The sequence below is a fragment of the Carassius carassius genome, chromosome 12, assembly GCF_963082965.1.
Source record: "Carassius carassius chromosome 12, fCarCar2.1, whole genome shotgun sequence".
NCBI classification, from domain to species: domain Eukaryota; kingdom Metazoa; phylum Chordata; class Actinopteri; order Cypriniformes; family Cyprinidae; genus Carassius; species Carassius carassius.
In genome coordinates, this window is record NC_081766.1 from 4,885,865 (window position 1) to 4,912,317 (window position 26,453).

Consider the following 26,453-nt stretch of genomic DNA (forward strand, 5'->3'; position numbering starts at 1 on the left):
TACAAGTTTTTAATGAGTCTTATTTACCAATTAAAAATCGGAAAAATCTTAAAAAAAATACTAATGTACTTAAAAATCAGTATTGCATTAGATACCAAGGCTTGTTTTCATTGACTGTGTCTTGAATTTAAGTGTATTTTGTCTTACGCATCGGTAGAACTTTGTTTTAAGTAACAAGTTTATAGAAACTGAAAACCTCTGCCAGTGCATTAAGACAAAATACTCAATAAATAATTCTAAATCCCTTATAAAGTGTTGTTTCTCAAGCACGTTTTAAGAATATTTAGATATATATATATTTTTTTTATTAAAAAGTCACTAAGAAGACTTTTTTTTTCAGTGTACACTTTCCTTATACAGTATATATATATAAATAAAATAGCCTAAAAAACTTTATTTGACAATATCAAAATCTCAATTGGATCATACACAACTTTCTGGTTATCTTTCTTCTTTTCTTTTCTTTTTTATTTGACATGTTCACTGCCACATCTTTGTTTTATAAATAATGTTGTGTTAAAATAAGTTTACCGAAAGTAAATAAAATAAATAAAAGCTGAAAAGTAATATGGATTTACAGGCAATTTTCAGGCAACATATAAACAATGAAAAAAGGAATCAGTTGTGTTCACAAGTCTTGCATGGGAGACAAAGAGGATCACATTATAATTCAGAGGAAATAGTTCAGTGGCACATAGTTTCAGTGGCACCACATAACCCTTACTCAGTAAATAGATACTGAACTTTAAAATGCAATATTCTAGTGTCATTTCTCAGAATTACATTGCTGCGTGACACAGTGTTTATCTGTTCATGTTCTTGCTTGCATTCAGAGATATAGCGTGAAGATTAGAGTGCAGGTGATATTTACATTCATCGATGCTAGAAGAAGTGAGAAAGATAATTATGATGATTACTGATTAAATAATCAGTCAAGATTTAACATAATATTACACACTTTTCTTGTTTTGCAGACAAAGATAAATCATGTTTAGTATATTAAATGCATAGAATAGCATTAAACAAAATATTTGTAATAGAAAAAGGACAAATGTAATTGTTTTGTTAATTGTATTATCCATTTAATGATTAAGTTGATCAAAGAAATGAGTTTTGCAAATTGCATTTCAGCAGGGGATTTTATACACCTTTAGAATATAGCTCAGTAACGGTGTAGAAATAGATGTAAACAAGACAACTTCACTTTACATTATGAATTTGATAACCTAGCAACAAGCCTACTTTTAGGGAACAAACTGCCACCAGAAGTTTGTTTAAGTTCCAAAAAACCTCCTTTGTAACAGGTAATCATATACAATTTACTTCAATAAATAAATAAATAATATATATTTTTTTAATTATAAAAAGCCAAAACTAGTTATTTGGGATTAGGGCTAGCATTGAGGTTTTATTCTTTTAGGTTAGTAGGCTTTTTAAGAAAAAAACAGAACTAAAAATAGGAACATTAGGCTATTAATATGAAAATATAATAAAAAAAAATGTAGGCTAATAAAAATTAAGCGAACAAATAGCAAAGAACATTACATAAATACAAATACACACACCATAGATTATTCAAATTGTCAGAATATTTAGCTGTATCATTCCCCTATAGTTTTTTGTTTGTTTGTTTTTATTGTAATTATTGAAATCAATTATTTGAGAAGACTAATGTTAATGTATAATACAGTGCTAATGTAATACAGTAATTGAAAATAAAATACTTGCGAAAACGGCAAATGTAATGACTGACAGTATAATTGTAAAGCAGACTACAATCTGCAGCACGTGCGTAGGTATGTATGCGTGCGTGCGCGCGCTCGCTCTTGAGAAGAACTGCTGCTGTCAGCACGCTCGCTCTCATCCGGGCAATTTTCAGCATACGTGTTGTCATGTGACTCTGATTCAGCCATCTTGTGGATACGAAACGAGAGACGCAACCGGACGCAACTCGCACACAAACTCAGCGCTGTCAGTAAAAGCAGAGGTAAGACAGCGGGCCCGGCGTACATGGTTTTGCTCTAAAATAAAACTTAACTTTTCCTACGCTAACTGTCAGTAACATAGACCCGCCCCAACGTAGCGGACCGGCGCTATTGTAGTCCGCATGGTTGTTAGGCCTGGAAGAACCTGGCTCGATTAGACCGGCCTGCCGCTGATGATGCTATCAGCTGTCCACAGGCAGCTGTAGTGGAACGCGGTGTGGCTGGAGCCTGTGAGCACAGGCCGCGTGGATTAAAACTCGTGTCAACTCACTCACACCTTAACCTCGATATGCGTCTGCGCTCCGCATTTATTCCTAAACTATTTGACAGTTCGTACATTTTCATGGCGGTGTGTGGGTTGATTTAAAGTTGGTAGGAGTTAGAATTCAGAAAGTGAGATGTCCAGCGATAGACAGTCTAGGATATTTCGCCTTTATTAAAACGCCTCTTTAAACGGTTAACGTTACGTGACATCTGCAGCTGTCAATTCAATAGTTCACGTTACATCTAAACGGATTTATTCGTGTTTTCCTGATCTGGCTTGTGGACTGCAGTGCTTTACAGGCTGTATGAAGGCATGGACGACAGGGACGTCATCATTAAAACCTCACTGAAACATGATCATTATTATTATTGAATCATTATTTACTTTTGAGGTTGCGGAAATAAAAACATGTCAAGTCTTGACGGAGAGCAATTCCACATGGTCACTTAAACTAACCTTCTTGACTCCTCAAACTACTTATGATATTAATATTTTATCGTTAACGTTACCTACGAGTGTCTTTTCTGACCTTCTGTTAGCCTTTAAAATACAAAAAATGACTTGTTCTACCCATATAACAGCGGTGGAAATCGATAACTATGCTAATCCGATCAAAGGGCTTTTTTATATGTATGTAAATATGTATTTGGTTAGTTGTTGATGGGAGCATGTGTAAACTGGATCGGATTGCTTCATTTGGTTTCACACGTGGTTTAAATCCCAGCAGCAGCAGGTCACTCCTGTTTGTTTTGCATAGACATTATGTAATCTACATTCTGTGTATAGCTTCATACTAAATTTAGAATGTATAGTAATAAGATGCAAATAAAATGTAAAGATATCTTTTTTTCCCCTTAAGGTTAAATGGGTCTTGTTTGACTGGTCTGACAAGATGCCTCTGCAATGTGCCTTATGCATATGTTATCAGTTCAAATCAAGGTTGAAAAAAGTTAGTTGCCTTACATAGTGGGCAAAGTCGTGGGTTGCACAGATGTCTGAGAATGCCCTTCCTAATTGGGAGAGTTCCTAAAATAGCTTTTGCCACAGTAAGGGGGTACATCAATGTGTCGAACATATGGGGGTCACCTCTAGAATATGCTGGAAAAAATGCATTACTGCCAAAGTCACCACTGTATAGACATAAGAAAGCTTGTTAGTATAATTGTCACATTTTGTATACATAATTATACTTATCTGGGACTTAAAAACTGAATAAAACATGCACATGCTTTGAGAAGGTGTTAGGAATTGCTCCGCCTGTGTGTTTTCATTATAGAATATTTGCATTGGGCTTATATATTTCTCAAATCAAAGGGGATGCCCCATAAATTAAGATATGTACATGATATTTTAAGACACGTTGAGATGTACCAGTGCAGAGTTCAGCATGGATGCCTTGTGTATTCGTTTTTGTATGCGTGTAGGGGTATTTTCACATCATGAACTCTTCTCTCACACAAAAAGATAGTTTTACATGTTGGTTGTAAATAGGTCTGAAGTATATGTAGATATTTGGTAAATTGCATGCATTTAATTCTAAGTAATTTGACTTTCACTTTTTAGACCTGCACCGGTAGTTAAATGTGCAATCCTCTGTTGATAAGCATCTTTGCACATAAATGGCATTTTCAGTGTTTTTTGTTTACTCATTATTTAAATGTTCCGTCCTTTTTACTTATGTCCATTCATATTTTTTTGTGCTGAGCTATTAATAGTGTGTCTCTCCTTTTCTTCAGACTTTCAAGGAAAATGGCAGAAACCCAAACACTTAACTTCGGACCAGAATGGTGAGTGTTGTCGCTGAAGCATCAGGGTCTGATGTAGCATTGTAAATAGTTGTTTAATGATGTCATAAATGTTCAGTCTTATTATGTACACAGACTTAGTCAGGATTGCTTCTAAGAGTCTGCCTTATCTGTTATGGGAAGTTTAGTGATTATGCAAAATGAAACTTAAGCTCTATGGACGTCATCTGTGGCATGCTGTCAATTACACAGAAAATAGTTTTAACTCAAGGAACAGGTATACAGGGTATTGCCACTGATTTTTTGATTAGATTGACAAGTTAAGTGTTTAGGGGTTTCACACACTAAAACTGGAGGATTACATCTCCATGTCTGGAAAAAAGTACTAAGTTCAATAGACAATCAGATCTGTTTAAGAATCCGCTCAAAATGCTAGCGGGAAATGCTGGTATCATCACATTTTTTACATTTCAGTACTAAAGTTGGTACTTTTGACAACCCTAGATTTGTTCACAGAATGCATCAGCACATCTTCATTGATTTAAGAGTTTATGTAAATGCTTTAACAAAAGTACAAGCTTCAAATTTCTGCTTTTAAACTCTACTGGTCAATTTATATACTCACAGCTCTCATTGTGAACATTGTTTTAAGTTAATTTAAATTAAAAGTAATAATTGTAATAATTTAACACTTTAGGTCTTTTAAATGTTAAAAATGATAGCACCAATTTTGCCGTACTGTTTAATGGCTATATTTACCCATTGAAGAAATAAAAAAAATATGCTGTCTTTGTCGTTTCTACATTAATTTGGAAATTCAATGTGAAAAAGATATTTGATTACAAATTTTAATGTTAGGTGTGAATTGTGTGATTAATTGCAATTAGGTACAGAAAATAATTCATTAATAAAATAAATTGTTCCTTATGATAAAAATACTCATAATTTGTGGCATGTAATGATATGATGTAGTAGCATGTTTTCTCTCGGCTGTGTCCCAGGCTCCGCGCCCTGTCTGGTGGAGTGGGTAGCAGCACTGTGGCCTCCCCTCCACTCTCACCTGCATTGCCAAAGTATAAACTTGCAGACTATCGCTACGGGAGAGAAGAGATGCTAGCACTTTATGTAAAAGATAACATGGTAAGGACACCGGTGAGAGCTTTTGCTGACTGAATTTTTTGTCAGTAGCATTTTTCTTACTGCATTTTGGTATTATATTTTAAGTGTCTTGTGCAGTTTGAATGTCAGTATTTCCCATTTATTATTAGACTGTGGTGGCCCACCACAGATTCATAATAAACTGAAAATATATTTATGCTTCTCATTATAAAGTAAAAGGTCTTTAACATAAAGTATCTATCAAACAAGCTAAGAGCAAAAGCGCTATATGGCTTAATCCACTTAACAAGTCGGTTTGCGCTGCATGTTTCAAAGCAAAATACACATTTTGCTCACATGATCAGCTCAAGATCTGGTGTTTTTTCCCTTCTCAGTTTGGATGCAGTGAATGCAAGTGAACTCCATTTCTGCATGTGCTGTGAGTTTAGCATGCAACTGGGAACGCAATGGACACCAGTTACACCTTTTCACATTCATATAATTTCCATCATTTTAATGACAACATTTAAATAAACACGTTTGTAAGCCTGTCTTCATAGTAGATGGAGTTTTCCGCTAAAATAAAAGCTCAACTGCAGTTTCTGTCAATAGAAAGAAAATATAAAATAAAAAAGAATGGTAGTCATTTAGGCTGAAGTGGACAACAGCACGCAAATTAAATGTTTAACAGTCAAGGCTTTTAAAGCACATGCAAGTAATGTACCTTTGTGATTAGGGGTGTGCACAAATAGCGTGTTAAAAAGTTGATTTGCCTCTCAAGGTTTGGAATTTGATAAAGATTATCTTAAACTTGAAACTGAGTTATCATAATATCACAACCACAGTGAGTAATCACATGAAACCCAAACACCAGTTGACTAAGGAAAGATAGCTGTTCATCACGACTGCAGTCATCCGTGATGCGGTTTGCCTTCACACTGCTCTTTTTGCAAGTGAACCAGACATTCTAAACAAAACTACACGTGTGCTAAGGTCATCCATTTATTGTACAGAAATTCTCAAGCAGGGAAAACAGGAAGTGCAAAAACAGGCTTATCATGGAGACCTTTCATGGTGCAATTTTTTATTCTTTTACTGATTTGGTGTTTGGTGTTATCAGATACTAGCGCAATATGAAGAAACTTATGAGCATAATTTGAGACAATGTCATACTATGTTGTAATTACGACTTGCCGAAAAATGTAATCTATAGATATAAAATACTTTTAAGCATATCACAATGTTAGTTTAAACATTTAACCTAGATAAATGTGTGCTAATAGGCGCATAGCCAATCGTTTATGTGGAGAGTGAAAGCTGAAGTGCGCTTCAGGACATCAGTGGAAACAAATTAAAATGCCCCAAATTTCAAATGATTTTCTATGGTGGTGTGTAGTGTAGACAGACTTTTTCGCTGTTGTGGTGCGACATGACATATATATATATATATATATATATATATATATATATATATATATATATATATATATATACACACACATACATACATATATATATATATATATACACACATACATACATACATATATATATATATATATACACACATACATACATATATATATACACACATACATACATGCATACATACATGTGCAGAATAAAGTGTCTATCATTAGAGATTTTGCTATATTGTGTATTCCGATGTATGCAAATATATCTGTGTAATATAGTACTACTTAAAAGTAATATACACCTTGGAGTGACAAGGAAACATGCAAGATTTTGAAAATAAAGAGTGGGACGTACTTTATAGTTAAGTACAATTAGCAGTGAAAAAGAACTCATTCACTCTGAAAGCCCCGTTCTCAGACAGCATGTGATTGCAAAAACAGATCTTTCGTGCTTGAATGGTCAAATACACACAAGTATGTCAAAATGCCCGTTGTGAGGAGTATTCACGTAAACACAGTCTGTTATGTGTTAAACGTAAATATTTGGGTGAAAACCAGATGTGTTTCAGTATATTGGATCCATGCAGTTGGTCTTAAAGGGACAGCAGCCTTATTTACCTGCCGCTGACTGCCACTCACTGCACTTGCATGAATCACTTTTGGATCTTTAATAAAAATCAGTTCATGTTTGATTGAGGCAGTGAAGACTATGCAGTGTTTTATTTATACACTTAATTTAATTTCTATAAAATGTCTTACTATATGTTAAATTAGCCTAATTTAGCTGAATAAATTAAGTTTACTTTATATTTGTGTTATTGTATTGAAATTAGCTTGTTTTTCTTATTTTTAGTTATAAAAAAAAAAAGATTTATCAAGATATATATCGTTATCGTGAAATAAAATTTATCGTACCATGAAATAAGATTTTGGTCATCGCCCACCTCTTATATAATTTTATATATAATATTATATAAAAAAGTTTTGTTGGTTTACAAACGATTTCAACTAAAAGAAAATCTTGAGATATAACGTAACCTTGTTGTAGAACATTGTTGTGTATAATGCCTAATCATGAGCTTGTTCTGAAATGCTGACAAAAAATGATTGTGAATAAGTGCAGTGTCCCATGAGTGTAACTCTACCACTGAGTTAACATTTTATGTGAATATAGTGGTGTTGTACAGAATTGAGATGGAGGCACCAGAATTTGAAAGAATCGAAAAGAATTAAAATTAAAAGAATGCACAGTAGCGTGATACTACGATATTTCTTTAAAAGTAGGTTGTGGAAATTTTAATCGTCCACAATCAAAAATTATGATATCGCACACCCGTGTGTTTTATTATGTAGCATATTTTCACAAAGCTAAAATCAGAACATTCGGTTTTTGTTTTTAAGGTTTTCAAAATTATGCCATCAAATTTAAATCAAAAACTGCTCATGGTACAGATGTGTATCATCTTTCTTTGTACCATGATTAAAATGCAGGGGTTGGCTCTAATTTAAAATGGCTACAGATATTTTATTTGTTTATTAAATATGTTTTTGCAGATTCATGACAGGGGAAAAATATCTGTAATAATATCACTGGCCATTGTTAGGCAAAAAGTTGTATGTACTGTATACATTGTTAGGCCCTGCTTGCAAGTGTAGAAGTAGGCCAAAAGTATTGAAATTTCTTTATAAATAAATATTTTACAGTGCAATTATTATACAATATATGACTATTACTGTCATAGAAAATATTGATGTTATAAGTATTCCAATTTGTCTAGCTTCCAAATTCCTCAATTCACTGACTTTTTTTCTCTGTTCAGTTTTCACACTGAACTTTTGTTGGAGCTCTTAATTTTGAATTTCAGTTTTAAATGTTTCCAAACTTTTTTCCTCTTTAGATTCCTGTAGATCTTCATGATAAGGAATTTCTACCTATTTTACAAGAGGAGCCCCTGCCACCATTGGCATTAGTCCCATTTACAGAGGAGGAACAGGTGAGAATTGGACCTGTTCACTCAGAAGACTTGCACATTAATTTTTCTAGCAGCTCTCTCTTGTCTATGAAACTGAAGTTGGGTTAAACTTCAATGAAAAGCTTTGACTAGATACTCAAGTAGTTTTTTCTGTATATGTGATTTTCTCGTTTTGGCACATGCTGTGGTTGAAACGGAAAAGAAATGGACGCCCACTTGCAGTCTTGCTCTCACGCAACCTATTGCTGAGTTTGCAGCTATTGTCCCATACATTGCTCGGCATGTTTTTCTATCTCCACAGAGAAATTTCTCCATGTCTGTAAACAGTGCAGCAGTACTCCGTCTGACAGGAAGAGGTGGAGGGCCAGTAGCAGGGGCACCCAGAGGGCGAAGTTCTTCACGGGGGCGAGGTTAGCTGTGTTGCAACCGCAGACTTTCCTTTTTTTTTCTCTCAAAATACGTGCAGTAAAATACATTTCTAACAGCGGAAATACTGCACATTCTGTTAAACCAGAGCAGAGTGCAGACTTTTGTCACCTTGTGAAACATTTTCCTTCCTATGTAGTTCTTGTGTCTGTACACACCAAATTTGTCATGCAGAATTAAGATGAGCAAAGGTTAGACTAGTGCATGTGCTCATGAGCCCTTTTTTTGTTTGCATGACAGGGAGGGGCAGAGGAGACGGAGGTTTTTACCAAAGAAGTTTTGATGATGTGGAGGGAGGTTTTGGCCATGGAGTCAAAGAGATGCATCGCTCCCAGAGTTGGGAGGAGAGGTATTCAAAATTATTTGCATCTGCAGCACAAACTGTTTGTGAGCAATTGCATATCTATGGCATGCGGTATGTTAAAGGTAACATGCAGACTAAAGGCCATTTCACACTGTACGCAACGCTAAAAATTTGAGACGAATCGTTGGCGAAAGGTGCCTTCAGAACGAGTGCACACTTTAAACCACCATCAATCATGTGCTTGTAATAATTTCCGATTGCGGTTTTCAATTCTATAATAGGCAGACATATACCCTTTGTAAATTTTATACTTTTTTTTTACATTTACATTTAATCATTTAGCAAACGCTTTTATCCAAATTGACTTACAACTGAGGAGAACAATAGAAGCAATCAGACAAACGAAAGCGCAACAGTATACAAGTGCTGTGACAAGTCTCAGTTAGTCTAGCACAGTACACAGGTTTTTTTTTTTCTTTTTATAGAATGCAATAGAATAGCTAAGTGCTAGTATTAGTTTTGTCAGGTGCTATAGTAAAAGATGTGTCTTTTAGATGTTTCTTGAAAATGGCCAAAGACTTCAAAGTCATTCCACCAGGTGGTCACAGTCCAGCAAAAGGTCTGTGATGGTGATTTTGTCCCTCTTTGGGATGGCACCACAAGTCATCGTTCACTTGCGGAATGCAACTTCTGAAGGTCTAGTTTCAACTAGCGATTTTAGGTATATTGGTGCAGCCCCAGCTGTTGGATTGAACACTAAACCTGTTTAAGATTTGTCATAAACATCCTTAATTGTTATAAAAATACCATGAAAAGCAGTGTATGTTTGCACTGGTTTTCGGAACCGCACCACCACTATTGCCCTTTTGTGCAACAGCAGCTGCTCCAGGCATGTGTTCTTCTATGCTCAGATCTAATTGGACGGCCTGTTTAATTGCAGAGCGATGAGAAAATTTGACACACAGGAAAGAAAAAAAACTTGTTTTTGCCTGGTGTGAATAGCCCCATTGGGATCTGTTGTCTCAATTAAAAATTGTCATTGCACCAAACATTCACGGCAAATTTTTGCATTCAGTGTGAAAAGGCTTAAAGATGCCTATACGCTATTGGCCAAGTTATTTTTTAGTTCTATGGTTATGGGTAAATATTGTTTAAATACCTTTCCAGTAGTATACTGTCAGCGAATGTCTTGATGCAGCCTGTCCTCTCAGTAACAAAATAAAAACACAACAAAAAAGACAGTGATGAGAAAACAGCAGTAAAGAAAGCATCCGGCCATAGTGATGTGTATATGTTTGCATGAGCACTCCAGTCAAATCACATTTATTTATATGGCACTTCATTCAATAAATTGCTTTTAAGCAGTATTACAATATTAAACGTGAAAAAGTGCCAGAGTCATTTTTGATATTCACATTTCTGCTATAAAGCAGCACTCTAGTGTTCATGTTTAACTCCTGTATGACCTAAATCGACTGAACAGAATAAAAATGAACTGGAGATTTCCATGTCAAAGAAGGCAGAGCCGTTTGCCTCGACAGGCCGTTTCGACATCTCAGAATGAACTTCATGCAAACCTTAGATTTTGTTTGAGATTACATCACATTACCTGTTTCTTTAATTTTATTTTAATTATATTGTAAGCAAATGTTTATAATAGCCTAGATATTGATTAAACAGTGGAAAGTGACAAATTAAGTTTATTCGTTTTCTGTTGTTTTTACATTTTGGTTGGGGCTAACATAACTCATTTTTCTCTGTCCTGCCCAGGGGAGACAGAAGGTTTGAAAAGCCAGGTCGAAAAGATCCAGGTTAGTAAGCAAGGTTTTTAAGACATGAGTGAAAGGGGGATCAGATTCTTAATTTTGTCAAAGGGCCATATACAGCTGCCTGTGATTTGAGAAATTGCAAGAAAAAAACGGGGTTAAAAGTTTTCCATCGCTACGAAGGATTTCCATCAATTGGAAAAAATTAGGAGAAAAGAATCATGTAATGCGTTGTTGTTCTCCCGGCTCACCTATTCAATTATATTCAGTCATTTCCCTGAACAGCTGGCTCCTAACCACACAGTCACTTCTGATTGGTCAGAAGTGTGCATGTGTGGTGGCGGGAGAGGGGGATATTAGCCTTGTAAAAAAGGCTGCTTTTGGAGGAAAGCTCGGATGTGTCACTCATCGGCAAGTCCATTAAAAAAGGGAATATGGGCTTTGCTTGAAGAAACTCCACTCGCTCCAATCTTGTTTTTAAAAAAACATTTAACTGCCAGATGCGTGTATGTTAGGGTGACTGTATATCCTCTTTTTCCTAGACATGTCCTCTTTTTTAACTTTTAAAAATGCATCTGGCTGGGATTTTTAAATCACCCAAAATGTCCAGGATTCGGCTTTTGCTTCTACATTGTAAGCATTCTTAGCTAGGACTGTGTGATTAATTGAAATCGAATCGTGTTACGGTTTGCTAATCGCAAAAGCCTGCGATGTGGACACGATATTATGCTGTTCCAGAGCATACGCATAACTGGCAGCCTTGAGTGGCAGTCTTACTAACCAGTAGAGTGAGCACACCTCTTTTCTCCCTAATCAGAATTGCTCTAGTCAACTCCGTAAACACCCACCATTAAAAAAAATAAAAATACAGAAAGCGGGAGAGAGACTATTATGGCGTCTGAAAAAATTATAAATTATTGTTGCTGCCCCTGCCACCATGTTGTGGAGATGCTGTGTGTTTTGTTGCGAAAGCGAAACTACTTTGGCCTTCCAAACGAGGACACAACTAGAAATCAGTTAAGTTGCATTTACAACACTGTTCCAGAACAGTTCAAATATTCAGATGTGCGCAGCGCATTTTACGGAGCACTGCTTCCTGAACCTGGGAGAGTAGCGTACAATGCCGTCTGTGCACATTGCACAGAGGTTGTTTCTATAAAGTGGGGCAATTCCAACTTCACAAGGACAGTTTGGCGGTTCTGACTCACAGGCTTTAAGTATGTTTTCATATTTAAAGAATTTGCCACTGATGATTCCAGCACAAGTTTTGAGGAGTGTAGAGTAGCTTGTTGTTTTCATTTCTCCAATCACAAATGCACACATGGTTTATGCTGTGTGATTACGCTGGATGCAACAAATGCCTCATTTGTAATGGGTTTTATTGGTTTTGTCTCGTCTGATGTCCAGATTGTGAACAAATCTTTCTATTTAACTGGATCTCCTTAGTGAACCAGTTGAACCAGTTCACCAAATCGAACTGAATCGTTTGAAACTGTTCGCTTTCCAGTACGCAGTCATTTATTTGGTTTATAAACATGCCTTACACTCCCTCTGATGTGAAATAAACCAATATCCCAAATTATTCAGTTACTCCAAACAGTACATTGATTGAACTGCTAAAAGAGACTGCTGGCCTGGGAGACAGCATATGTTAAGGGGCGTAACATTTCCGTTACACGCTTGAGGCATTCAGCCAATCACAATGCACTGGATAGCTGGGCAGTCAGAGCACAGAATAATGAGCCTTGTAAAATCAACGTGTTTCAGAAGGCGAGGCATAGAGGAGAAACAATAATGTACATTATTTGGGAAATGTGTTTTTTGAACCTTAAACCGCATAAACACATTGCATTACATCATATACACAAAATAATGTTCTTTTTAGCAGCATCATATGACCCCTTTAAGCACTTTCTACATGCATAGTTTGCACTTAATGGGTTGTGGGATTAAAAAGTATCAGATGACTTCAAATAAAGTGTGACACATGATGTAATGCATCACATTTTATGTCGTCACTGAACCAACTGAATCTCTTTGTCCATAGATGGAGCACCAGCCCATTTTCCACTCAATCACAGTAAGTGCTTCTCTTTGCTAACAGACCTATAAAATATACATTACCCTTTAAAAGTTTGTGGTCTTAAAGTTTGGAAGTTAATACTTTTATTCAGCAATTATGCATTAAATTGATTAAAAAAAAATGTCCGTAATGTCTATATAAAAGATTTTTATATAGACAAAATATTTCTGTTTTAAATGAATGTTATTCTTTTTTTACTTTCTATTCATCAAAAAAAAAATGAATCACTGGTTCCATGAATATATTGAACAGCTCAACTGTTTTTTAAGTTTGATGATGATGCAAAATGTTTCTTAACACAACAAAAAAAGTGTATTAGAATTATTTTGAGGGTTCACTGGAGTAGGAGTAATGGCTGCCGAAAACTGAAATTTCAGAATATTACTATTTTTACTGTATTTTTGATCAAATGATTGAAGACTTGGTGAGCATGAGTTTTTGCTCAAACAAAAAATCTATACTGAGCCCAAACATTTCAGCAGTGGTGTTTAATAGATGCATGGCATTCTTCTTGAACCTTGAGTCTATCATACACATTTTTTATTTTTTTCATGGACTTTTTTTTTTTCTTCCTAAAAGTACGGGCAAACTATGAGGATGCTGGTGCAGCGAACGCTCGAAAGCTTGAGTTCATTCGCTCAGAAAGTGACAACTGGCGCATGTCTCGAGATGAGCAAAATGGAGAGGATGATGATGGGGGCTGGAGGCTTGCGGGTTCTCGTCGGGATAATGAACGATGGTGTCCTCCGAGTCCAGGTTTGTTGTACACCCTTTTTGTTCCTCAGGAACTTTGTATTTGTAACTAATTTGAAAATATTGTGATCCAAACAAATTCCGCATTTGCAGATGGCCCACGATCAGCAGGGTGGCGGGAACACCCGGATCAACGTCGGCGCTTCCCTTTCGACTCAAGGGGTGAAGATGGTGGTTACCGTAGACCTCGGTCAGGCAGCGGGAGTGTGGAAGAGGAGAGAGACAGTTTGCCAGAATGGTGTCTGGAAGATGCAGAGGAGGAAACAGGGACATTTGACTCCTCTGGGGCCTTCCTCTCACTCAAGGTGAGGTGGTTGGAAGTGAGTTCTTGAACTTTGATCTTTTAATCTATATTATTGAGTAGTAAAGAAGGATGTGTTTCTAGATTAATGTGTTTTGATGGGTGATTTTTCCACAATGCTCATTTAGAAAGCTCCTAAGGAGCCGATCCTTGAAGAGGCGGAGCTGGACTTCCGGCCACTGGAAGAGAATGAAGAATGCACAGAAAAGCATAACAGTGAATCAGAACAAACCAAAGATACTGACACAGAAAGTAGTAGACGCGAGAGTGATAGAAATGAAGGTGAGAAGGCAGTCTCATTGGGATATAAGTAGTCACTTATGCAAAAACAGTATAATTGTGAAATATTAAATCTAGTTAAAACATTAAATCTACTTTGAATATATTTTTCTATTTAATTTATTCCTTTGATGGAAAATCTGATCTGAATTTTCAGTATCAAAACTCCAGTCTTCGGTGTCACATGATTCTTAAGAAATCATTCTAATATGTTGATTTGCTGCTCAAGAAACATTTCCAAACAAAATTAAACAAATTATTATTAAATTTGAAAGCTGCTTTTTATTTTTTAGAAATTGATTATTTTTCAGGGATCGTGGAATAGAATTGTAATGATGTAGAAGTCTAGTCGCAATGGAATAATTTATTCCATTCTTGCTGAATAAAAGTATTAATTTCTTTTACTTTTTAAAAATCTTACGGGACCTTAAACTTTTGTATGGTACTATAGTTTTTTTCCCCATTTTTAAATCTTCAATCTTATACATTTTCAGATAACATTTCATCATTACTTAAAATTATGAAAATTATTGTCAATTGTTAAATCAAATGTTATGTTTGGTTTCCAGAAGGCAGTAAATCGGAAGAGTCCTCTCCAGTTGCTGTACCGTTTCCAGCAGTGGTGACGCCTCCCAAGGCTGTGACCCCGACTCCCCTTCCATCTGTGCACCCGGAACCAGCTGTAGAAAGTGAGAGAGCATTGGAGCGAACGACAGTAACAGAACTCAGACCTGAACTCAGTAAAGCACCACTACACACAACTCTACCAAACAGCATTATGGAGGCTATTTCCGTACCACATGTCACAAACACACTCCCAGGTAATGATCACATGAAGAAATATTTACTGATTCAAGTTCTTAGTTATGAGGATATTTTGGGAAATAAAATTCTGCAGCATTCAGTTGAGGAATTTCTAGTTAAACCTGCTTCTGCTTCCAGATCTTCCGGTCCCGACACCTTCAGTGCTCCCCATTCAGTCGGTGCCCACTCAAACCCAGCAGATAAAGCCTTTGGAGATGCCAGTGGCTGTGGCTCCTGTTCTCCCCCACTCCATGGGCATTGTGGGCTCTTTAAGCCGGCCCTCTGTCCTGCCTTCTGACATGGATGAGGATGAGGGACTTAAGCACTTTGAGCAGGTTTGAATGGCTGTTTACTGTACAGCAGAGCTTGCAATCTGAATATTAAGCTGGTTCCTAAATTAGAAGTGGAAAAAAAAATTAGAAAGGCACAGAAAAACTATGTTAAAGTAGAATTTCACATCCTCTTTCTCCTTACTTGAACAGGAAGCTGAGAAAATGGTGGCCTACCTGCAGGATGGCGGTGTGGATGATGAGCGTTTGGCAACTAAGATTGGTCACAAACCCACAGCTCTTCCCATTACCCATGAGGCTGCATTCAAATGGTTTTACAAAGATCCGCAGGGAGAGATCCAAGGTAGGAAATTCAGTATCCAAAGTAATTTTAGCACTGCATTTTGAAAGCTGTTTTTCAGCAAAAACATTGGTTAGATTAAGTACACTACCAGTGAAAAGTAAGGGGTGTTTTTTTTTTTTGTTTAAGTGACTCATGCTTTCCAAAGCTGCAATTTAGTTGATAAAAAATATTGTTAAACAAAATAATGTAAAATGTCATTTCAATTTAAAATAACCATTTCCTTTTTAAATATATATTAAAATGTAATTTAATCCTGTGATGACAAAGCAACATTTTCAGTAGTCATTACTCCAGTCTTCATAATCCTTCAGAAATCATTCTAATATGCTGATTTGGTGTTCAAGAAACATTTCTAAACACAGCTGAAAATGGTTGTGCTGCTTAATATTTTTTGTTGAAACTGAATTTTTTAAGGATTCTTTGATGAAAAGAAAGTTCAAGTGAACAGCATTTATTTGACTTATTTGATTAACTTTTTGCTTGAAGTGAGCATTTACTAGACAGTTTTAAATGTTTTTATTAAAGCATATTCTCCATTCAATTTGTATTAAAGCATAAGCTTTTATTCATGGTGTTACATTGTAATTAAAGAAAAAAAGTCGTGAAAAGTCGAAGTCGAAATGTTTTCTAAAGTTTTAAACATTAGAATTTTCAGCAAATTGATTACTTTCTGTCAAAGTTCCCAAGTACAAAATAACTGGGTGCCAGACTAAACCTTTCCTTGTATTTTAAGACATGCATCTTATGAAAAACCTTTTCAAAGAGCATATAGCTTTTGCCTCTTGCCTGCGATGAAGCCTCTCAAACCCTCAAAGAACTCAAAATGTCACTGTGCTGCTCTAAATAGCCACATTCAGTGACCCCATTCTGTCTGTCTTTTCACAGGACCATTTAATAACCAGGAGATGTCCGAGTGGTTTCAGGCAGGCTATTTCACCATGACCTTGCAGGTGAAGCGAGGCTGTGATGAGATGTTCCAGCCCCTGGGAGAGATGATGAAGTTGTGGGGGCGAGTGCCGTTTACAGCCGGCCCCACACTACCTCCCATACTGGTAATAAGACTCTCATGTATCTCTGTGAAATGCCAGATCCAGGACTTCTTCTCCAGGTTTTCAGCATCCTAAAGGTTATGATTTGTTTGTTTTGTTTTTATATAGGGAGATGATCAAGAGAGGATGAAGAGACAACAGCAGATGAATGTTCTAAATATGTATCAGCTACAGCAGTTGCAATATCAATACTTACTCAGGTATGATAGACAGTGAAGTGTTTATTTTTTGCAGTGCTAACAGAATTGCCAGAAAGAACAGCCAAAAATGATGTGTTCAAAAACTTAATTTCACTCTTCCATCTTCCATTGCTATACCTTGAGCTTGCACCATTCGTTGAACCATTATTTTCAGCCCAGTTCGGCTGCCATGTAGATAATGATTGCATTTAGTGTAATCATTTCTAATTACACAGAACTTCACACTCCACCTTTAAATATACATACTGTTATAAGAACATTTTAGAAGAAGCCTTTCTTTCATGTAGGTGTTAGAACAGCATTTCTATGAAATTGAAATCTTTTGTAATAGTATACTAGTATTTATTGTCACTTTTGATCAATTGAATGCATCCTTTCTGAATATGTTCTAATTTCTTAAAGAGTGCAAATTTGTGAACTTTTATTACTTAACTCAGAATAAAATGAAAGATGCTAAGACACCTTTTTTTTCTGTAGGCAACAATATGCTCTGGCTCAGCAGAAAGTTTTAAGCTCTGCACCTCCTCCACAACAGCAGCAGCTCAATCTCCTCCTCCATCAGGCACTTAAGATCAGGTGCGTTTAAATTACATTTGTTTTCAGTTTTCCTGTCACAATCACTCATCAGCGCAAATAGAGGACTGTATATTCAGCAAAGTGTGGGTGGTGTGTTTCATTGCACTGGTATTGCGGTTGAGCTTCTGTGACACAATTTCATGGTTTGATATGTGTGCCCCCGCAGAACCCCAGAGCCACAACAGAGCCTCTTACCTCCTGTCACACGCTCCATGTCAGTTCCAGACTCGGGATCTGTTTGGGAAATGCAGAACCCTTCCACTCAGGCATCCTGTTCTCCAAACATGCAGCCCTCTACTCCCAGCAGTACGTCTGAACATTTAGATCTGGAAATGTATTTGTTTCCTACTGTACAATAAAGGATAGTTCACCCAAAATGTAAAATTGTCATTTACACACCCTCAAGTTGTTCCAAACCAGATATTTCTGGAAAGCAGATAAGTAACCAAACAGTTGACGTTAACCATTTACTTCCATGGTATGTGAAAAAAAAATGGTACCATCAACTGTTTAGACATAATTTGGGGTGAACTATCCCTTTAAGATGCAAATATTTGGAAATATCCTTGGAATGTGCGCTCGTTGCTAACTATCGATTCCGTGTTCACGCACACTCTTTGTAAAGGAGCACATCTTAGTTTTAAAAGATCTGATATTTTTCAGTGAAACTGAGCAGCATTTATTCCAGCATGGTCTGTTAGCCATCTCTATCCTACTTTCAACATGTGATCAGTCAAGCTTGTGTTGGATGCAGGGTTGGAATCGGGCTAGTTTTAAGACACTGGGTTGATTTTTTTTTTTTTTTTTTTTTTTTCCCGTCGGTAAACAAATATGTATAGCTACTTTTCTTTCACCATGCAGCAAACTCACTTGAAATACTTTCGGGGGTGGCATACTTGAGTCATAGTGTCCCAATAGATTTAAATGGAAAAAAGTGCTTTGGTCTTCCTGCAGTGCTTGTATTGTATGTCTGGTGTGCTTGTTTTCTAGTCTCACTTACAGTAACACAACTTGTTTAGTTTTGAATATGACTCATTTTTGTCTCGTGGTATAACCCTGTTCCAAGTGATTTGACTCAGCTGAATGGAGGCCACATAAGCAGAACAGAAACATGACATTTGTCAGCACAGTTTTTACTTTTAGCTGGAAAAATGGATAGTAGGCCTGTGCGATACTGAAGAAAAATGCGATATGCGATACCTTGTTCAATAATGCGATTTGAAATCAGATAATATTGACTTAAGTGTGTAAAATCAATTGAAATTATACTTTAAAATATTAAAAAATTTAAATTATATAACCAATAACATATTTTTTCTTGGAAAAGAAAGCATCACTATAACCTCAGAAAGTTGTCACAAATCAGAAAATGTAATTTTAACAACAGTTTGGGAAAAAAAAAAAAACTTATTTTATATCAATGTAACTTTGCTTTGTTTATTAAAGTGTACTTTAGTATTTTTTCACATACTACAGCAAAAAACAGTTTAAACAAGATTAAAGGCAAGTGAAATATTGAACATCACCCATTCACTGCCATTGTAAAGCTTGGAAGAGCCAGGGCATTTTCTTAATTTAACTCTGATTGTATTCGTCTGAAAGAAGGAAGTCATATACAACTAGGATGGCTTGAGGGTGAATAAATCATGGGGTTTATTTTCATCTTTGGGTGAACCATCTGTTTAAAGGCATATTCATTAAATGGTTAAATTGTAAAATCAAAGTATAAGCTTGCTTTGTGTCTTTTTAGCTTGGGAAGGAAGTAGCGTATGGGATCTGCCACTAGACTCCATGCCTCAAGCGTCTTCCATTGAACAGATGCAGATGGAGAAAGCCAAAGCTTTGAAGGTAGGAAAGATTTGATATATAAGTGTCATTTTATGGCTTTACTTGTTATAAACATTTAATTGAAATCAGATTTATAAACTTGTGCCAAGGCAACATTATTTGTTTTCATTTAGTTTAACCTGATGGACTAAAACAAATATTAGTGAACTATAAAAACAAAAGATCAAATCGCAAAATTACTAAAAATGCAACTTGCATTAAAAGGAAAACTTAAATTCAAAATCTTAATCAAAATTGTAATAGTATTAACACAGATGCAAATGGCATTTTGTAAATGATTTCTCTTCTACTGTAAAGCTTGAGATGGAGAGACGAGAGGCAGAGCTTCGTACTAAAAGGGATGAGGAGGAGAGGAAGCGACTGGAAGAGGCACTGCGTGCTAGACAAGAGGAGGAACGGAAACGTTTGGAGGAAGAAGAGCTGGCACGGCGCAAACAGGTGAGGAGAGAAGAGAACTGGTGCAATGCACATCAAGGCTCAAATACAATGCTTTACGTTAGAAAAAAACTGCTACCATATAGAGGAATGAGAGTTATTACTCTTAGCATAAGTTTGTCATACAAGCACTCACTGCACTTTTTGTTGTGGAAACTGTTCTTAATGTACTTGCATAGAGAGGTAATTAGCATATTCATGTGATATTCACACAGCTAAACTATTCACTTTACTAGTCTGATTTCTAAGTGGATGGTTCTTTGATGTTTAGTGGCATTAATGCATCATTTGTGTCTCTTTAGGAGGAGGCTCTCCAGAGGCAGCGGGAGCAGGAGGAGGCCCAGCGGCGGAAGAAAGAGGAGGAGGAAAGGTTAGCTCAAGAGGAGGCCCTCCGTCGGCTGGAGGAAAGGAGAAGAGAAGAGGAAGAGAGGAGACAAAGGGAAGAATTCCTCCGCAAGCTTGTAAGACTGACCTGACCATTAACTTTTGCTATAAAACGGATTTAAAGTCAAATTTTTTGAGCCACGTTCAAAAACGTTGTAAAATAAGTTATTGGGCAATTACCAAAGATTATGTAGGCAAAAAGTTTAAATTGGATATGAAAATATTTCCAAGACTTGTCAAAGTGTAATTTCATCTGGGCCTATTATTGTTACTCTGTCAGTCTTTAGTGGATCATTTACAAGCAGTTGATGATGTTTTCTAAAAGCTTTGTTTCAGAAATAAGAACACCCCTTAACCATTGTAAAATCACTAATGTGTGGCCTATGGAATAACATTTGTTATGGTTTTGTGCGCTTACTGGTCTTTTTTTGTTTAATATTTTCCAGCAGGAAGAGGAGCGGAGGAAACAGGAACAACTGGAAGCTCAGAGGCGGCTTGAGGAAGAGAAGAGGCTAGAAGAGGAGGCTGCAGCTGCTGCATTGGAGAGGCAACAGCAGGAGGAGCAGAAGAGGAGAGAGCAGGAGGCTCAGAGACAGCAGGAGTTACAGAGACAGCGGCAGCAACAACAGGAGGCGCTCCGTCGACTGCAGCAGCAGCAGCAACAACAGCAGCTCGCACAGATGAAGGTGACACATCCTGCAGAGGATGTTTTTGTTTTTTACAGTGCAATAGTGTTATAGTAAATGTAATTATTGATTAATTTGATATAATTCTCATAAATATAATAACCATAATAATTACAAGTTATTATTACTATTGTACTGTATAGTCATTATGAATTATTTTACAACAAAATGGGATTTATGATGGTAACTTTGAATGACCAGTTATTGTATTTTGGTTTTTCATGTGTATGTTCCCAGCTCCCATCATCCTCTAAGTGGGGTCAGCAGTCGACCACAGCAAACACCCTCTCACAGTCTCAAAATGCGCTGTCGCTCGCTGAAATCCAGAAACTGGAGGAAGAGAGAGAACGACAGACACAGGAAGAGGTATGCCACGGATTATTCTTTCCCAGCTTATACTTTCTCTTGTAAATTGCAACAGTTTCCCATGTGACCAAACAGGAGCCAAAAACTATTTCATGGATGTATAAGAACACTTAGCAGATGATAAACCTCATCCTTAGGGCTTTTCTTCTGTTCTTTGTCCCTGCAGCAAAGACGACAGCAGCAAGAGTTCCAGAGGATCCAGCAGCAGCAACCTCAGGCGAAGCTCTCAGGCTGGGGCAATGTGGCCAAGCAGCCAGCAGCCACCAAGTCTCTGCTGGAAATCCAGAGAGAGGAAGCGCAACAGGTGAAACAACGGAAGGAGCAGCAGCAACAACCGCAGCAACAACCGCAGCAGCAACAAAACTCAACCATTACCCAGCAGAACCGCACACAGAACCGAGTGGTGAGTGGTGAAAACCCACGCAGCCTATAGTTCTAGTACCCTCAGAAGTGGGTGTCAGAAGAACATTGTTTTCCCACATAACCTTAATTCTTAATGTCATTTTAAGGTCCTAATTTTTAAATATCTTAAATGGCATAACAAAAGTCTTAACTCTTTTAGGTGTTAGATTTCTGGGCCACTGTGTCACAGGAAGGAAAGATTGAAATCATTAAATCCAATGGTATCGGCACAATAACAATTTTATTGCTGTTCTTTAAACACATTATCATAGTTTCAGCAAAGTCCAATATCGACTGACTTCTAATTTGTATGTGCTAATATTTTAGTGCAGTTTGAATGCATGGGTATATATTGAATAAAACGTGAGTATTCAAACCTGCTTTTACCCTGTTTTGCAGCTGAAAATATGTAAAACCCTGAAAATATCTGAGTGCATTAGTCATAGTACAGTAGATTGCATGATCTCTCTCTGTCTCTGTCTAGGCCCTCAATTCATCAGTGTGGGCTTCTGTTAGTAATGTCGGCTCTAACTGGATGATGGACAGCAGTATTTGGGGTGATGCTCAGAACTCTAATATTGGCTTCTGGGATGAAGCAGTAAAGGAGGCCGCCCCACCTCAGGCCACACGAAAGAGCCACAATCAGAAGAACAAGGGCAACGCTAACCTCAGGTGAACCATTTCACATATTAGTGTCTGTATTGTTATAAGCAGTGCAATAAAACCTCTTGCAAAAAAACAAAATAAAAAAAAAAGCTTTTTGATCCATTTCCATACTGTATTTTGTCTTGTACAGTAACAGCAGCAGTGGTAAAGCCAGTAAAAAGGTGGAAGAGGAAGAGAAGCTACTGAAACTTTTCCAGGGAGCCAATAAGAACCAGGACGACTTTATGCAGTGGTGTGAACAGACTCTACACACCCTCAACACAGCCAGTAACTTTGACGGTGAGTTTCTGACACACACACACACACACACACTCACACACACACACACACACACGTGTTTCTCACCCTCAACTATCATGCTTATTTGCATTTGTTTGTCATACAATGTGCAAACTTCTTCCCACAAACCACTTCCCTCTCTGATGTTTCATCGCTTTTTTTATCTTGATTAGTTTATTGTTTTTTTGACATTAAAAGGTTTTGTTTCAGAAAACATCTAGTGGTAGTCTTTTGAATATCAGCATAGCTTTAGTGTTCAGAAATTTGGCCTGTAACATGATGACTGTAACGTAATGAAGTAGCAACCACAGATATGATATACATAACCTCTTGAAAAAAGTGTTATGTAAAGGTTTCTGAAAGTCATCAGTCTTTCCCTCTTCACGCAGTCCCCACATTTGCATCATTCCTGAAGGAAGTGGATTCACCGTACGAGGTACACGACTATGTGAGAGCCTACCTGGGCGACACTCCACAGGCCAAGGACTTTGCCAAGCAGTTTCTGGAGCGCCGTGCCAAACAGAACGCTAACCAGCAAAAACCTCAGCAGAACCAGCCGCTAAAACAGCAGGTGCGTTTGTGTGCCTCTGCACTAGTATGTGCATATGCATGTAAATGAATGACAACATCACCGAAATCGCTGCGTTTGTGTCTCAGGACTCTGTGTGGGGATTGAGCCATGTGTCACCGTCAGTACTGCACCAACAGCAGCAGCGGTTTGAGACGGTCACCTCAGGCAAGAAGAAGAAGAAACAGAAGATGGTACGAGCCGACCCGAGCCTTCTAGGTGAGGTTTCAAAACTTGATATTATCTATAAAGAAATTACTCAGTGGTTCAGATTCCTATGAAGTGAAGTTCCGGGGAACCTTAAAGAAAATGATTGAGCCACAGATAAGATAATCATGTTGACCGACAAAACAATTTGATTTGACTTAAATAATGCAAGTAGATTTGAATTTAAAACACATATAAGTAAGATTTGGATTGACCTTTATTTTTGACTGGTATTTTCGACTATAATTAAAACTAAGTCAAAAACCATACAAAAAAAATTACTTGAAAGAACCTTTAGTTGAAATACATTACAATGTGAAAAAAAACATAGTTTTCAAAATTGTCAGTCATTATTATCAATATCAAATAAAGAGAGCGCTGGAAACGCACAAGTCAGCAATATTTCTTATTTATTGGCATGAAGTTTCGTGCAGAATAACAAACAGCAACAGGAGTGCAACATTCTCGAAAAAAATATATGTGCAGAGGGGACGGCTGCCATAAAAGAAAAACATCACTGCAGGCTTCAACCCGGCTGCATTTATGATTTAGGCAATTCAAAAATCTCCAAGATTATTTTAAATAATGATTCAATCCATTTCAAACAACTGTTCAAAAAATTAAACTTTAAATGGACTTGAGAACAGGCCATGTGTGTTTTTTTTTTTTTATTGAACGTAACCGACACTTAGGCTAGGCGGCACTAGGCAGGCATTATCAAATGTGCAAAAAGGCTAGGGCATTTACAAATTTATTGGACAAGAAAACAAGTTGATCAACATTTTCGCGGTCCAGAGCAGAGCGTTTTTTATTCACTATATGTCCAGCTGTTGAGAAGATGCGCTCCGACCGCACTGATGTCCCACGGACACTCAGGTACAGCTGTGCAAGGTGGGGGTCAATTTTCCTCCACAAAGCCGGTCGCTGTCAGCTTGCAATGTTCCTTTTCATAACTCAGAATCTCCTGTAACTAGATGCGTGAATGAGACGAATTTGCGTCTACTGCGCCGCAAAACATCCATACGTGCGTAAACGCGTCTTTACATTGACTTAACAATTTGCAATAATTCCTTCCAGACGCTCTATTCGCATTTGGTGTGAACGCAGCATAAGAGGTCGCTTTCGACGTCACTGTATCTTATAGACGCGTAAAATTGCTGGTATTTTCTGTCTAGCTTTCGCAACGCATACTGCACTTTCGGAATTCTTTATTTTGGTTGGTCCGATCAATTGTGCAATCGATTTTCGAACTAAAAGTGACAGCCCTAATATATATATATAATATATATATATATATATATGTGTGTGTGTGTGTGTGTGTGTGTGTGTGTTTAAAGTTTTTTTTTGTTTGTTTTTATTGGGTCCAATAATTTGTAAAATTCTCATTACAAAAATGCAAAAATGTATAATGTCCACCAGAGGTTAATTTATTACAATGCAAAAAAATTGTCCTAAAGCCTGTGGCCAATTTAAAAATCATCTATAATATATATATATATTTTTTTTTCCTCTGTAATGGCCTTTTTACATGTCTCTGCAGGTTTTTCTGTCAATGCCTCGTCTGAGAGACTCAACATGGGTGAGATTGAGACAGTGGAAGACATTTGAGGCCTGCTGATGAACAAGCTCCCCCTACTGACTGTTTCCCTTCTCAACAGTGTCCCTCATATTCTCTCTCAAACCTTGTCCTCCTTTCTCTTGTTTTTTTTATTTTTTATCCTCAATTCTTCAGTTTGGAGTAGATACGGGGGAGCAAGTTTTTTTTTCCTCCCAGAGGAAACCACAGTTGCAATAACAGCACTGCCCCGCGGCCACGAAAAGAACCAAAAACGTAAAGCCCTGAGAAAAGAAAGAGAGAGCCTTGCTTCTGCAGGAGAGGAGCCAACCGATTTCACTGTGATGCTCCACTGAGATGGAGTGTCTGCTCATGATCATGCTCATCTCCCAACTGATGTTTCTTTAAGTGTGAATAAAGTGCGGAGTTCAGAGGAAAAAAACTGTATTATCCCCATTACAACTTCCTTTTTTAATTTATTTGTTCCTCCCCTCATTCTTTTAGTGCTTTCCATTTTCTTCCCTTCTCTCCTCTCCCACTTCGCTGTTGATGGACGTCGATAACAACGTAGGACTCGAGGAAATGTAATCAACAGTGTCCTGTTTTAAGGACATGTTTGAAAGTTCCAGACCGTTATCCATTTCTTTGTAAAATATTAGGCTGTTTAAAGAATAAACTTTAAATTCTGCATCTGTATTATAATATATGGAAATGATGAACCAGTTGAGTCGTACTTTTTTTTTTATTGCAGTAGATAATTCAAACAGCCTTTTGTGTGGGCTGTTCTGCACGCTTTTGCCTGTAATGAACAAAGCAGGGTGGTGCAAATGTTTATGCATATTGCAGATTCCCACGGTTATGGAAAACCTGGAAATTTCAGGGAGTTCTACCATTATTATTTGGAAATGCCTGCAAGTTATGCTCTACTTTAAAGTATTTCATTAGCTATCAGTGCCTCTTTGTGTGCAGTCAATTGATTTTCAGTAGCTATGAATGACAAAAAAAATCATGAAATTAATAGCTACCCTGTCTCTAAGTTTAACCTGTTACTTGGGTTCAGATTCTTGTTTAATTCCTAAAAACAAACGGTAAAATCAAAATGTTACTAATTACCACAGAAAATATTTTAGTGCATTAATATCTAAAAAGAATGCAGTCCTTTACACTAAATCGGTTAAAATTTAAGTGCATTAAAACCGAATAAACATTTAAATGTACATTTTTTTTTTTTTTTTTAGTATAGCTCCAAGACATAATTTTATTAATATTCTAGCGTCAAATGCAAGTTTTTTTTTTTTTTTTTTTCAGTTTATCTAGTTTTTAACTTGCTCTCCTGACAACAGTTAATTGTCTGAGAGTTTGTAGTTTATAACTGGACTTAATCCCACATATATATATATAT

At 36.9% G+C, this 26,453-nt stretch overlaps 1 protein-coding gene across 3 annotated transcripts; it reads left to right on the forward strand.

The window, feature by feature from the left end:
* The first annotated feature begins 1,852 nt into the window (after positions 1–1,852).
* On the forward strand, positions 1,853–25,770 carry LOC132154527 (GRB10-interacting GYF protein 2-like). Of its 3 annotated transcripts, none has more exons than XM_059563113.1 (29): positions 1,853–1,987; positions 3,987–4,037; positions 4,997–5,135; positions 8,407–8,502; positions 8,783–8,891; positions 9,148–9,256; positions 10,982–11,022; positions 13,025–13,057; positions 13,640–13,816; positions 13,907–14,133; positions 14,243–14,396; positions 14,963–15,214; positions 15,336–15,532; positions 15,680–15,830; positions 16,716–16,882; positions 16,988–17,079; positions 17,557–17,655; positions 17,822–17,961; positions 19,406–19,503; positions 19,801–19,941; positions 20,241–20,399; positions 20,769–21,008; positions 21,246–21,374; positions 21,541–21,777; positions 22,261–22,448; positions 22,573–22,721; positions 23,111–23,292; positions 23,379–23,508; positions 25,037–25,770. In XM_059563113.1, the coding sequence occupies exons 2-29, from the start codon at positions 4,000–4,002 to the stop codon at positions 25,102–25,104; spliced, it is 3,942 nt and encodes a 1,313-aa protein (XP_059419096.1). In that variant the 5' UTR covers positions 1,853–1,987; positions 3,987–3,999; the 3' UTR covers positions 25,105–25,770. The 3 variants fall into 3 exon arrangements, with proteins under 3 accessions (XP_059419096.1, XP_059419097.1, XP_059419098.1); XM_059563114.1 differs by having other exon boundaries at positions 14,966–15,214; XM_059563115.1 differs by having other exon boundaries at positions 13,907–14,118.
* Positions 25,771–26,453: the final 683 nt, after the last annotated feature.

Excerpts from the sequence above, each read along its gene's own strand:
- LOC132154527 (XM_059563113.1), top strand. The coding sequence starts at position 4,000 with ATGGCAGAAACCCAAACACTTAACTTCGGACCAGAATG. Across the intron at positions 9,257-10,981 it reads TCCCAGAGTTGGGAGGAGAG|GGGAGACAGAAGGTTTGAAA; the intron begins GTATTCAAAATT and ends TGTCCTGCCCAG. Across the intron at positions 13,058-13,639 it reads CCATTTTCCACTCAATCACA|TACGGGCAAACTATGAGGAT; the intron begins GTAAGTGCTTCT and ends TCTTCCTAAAAG.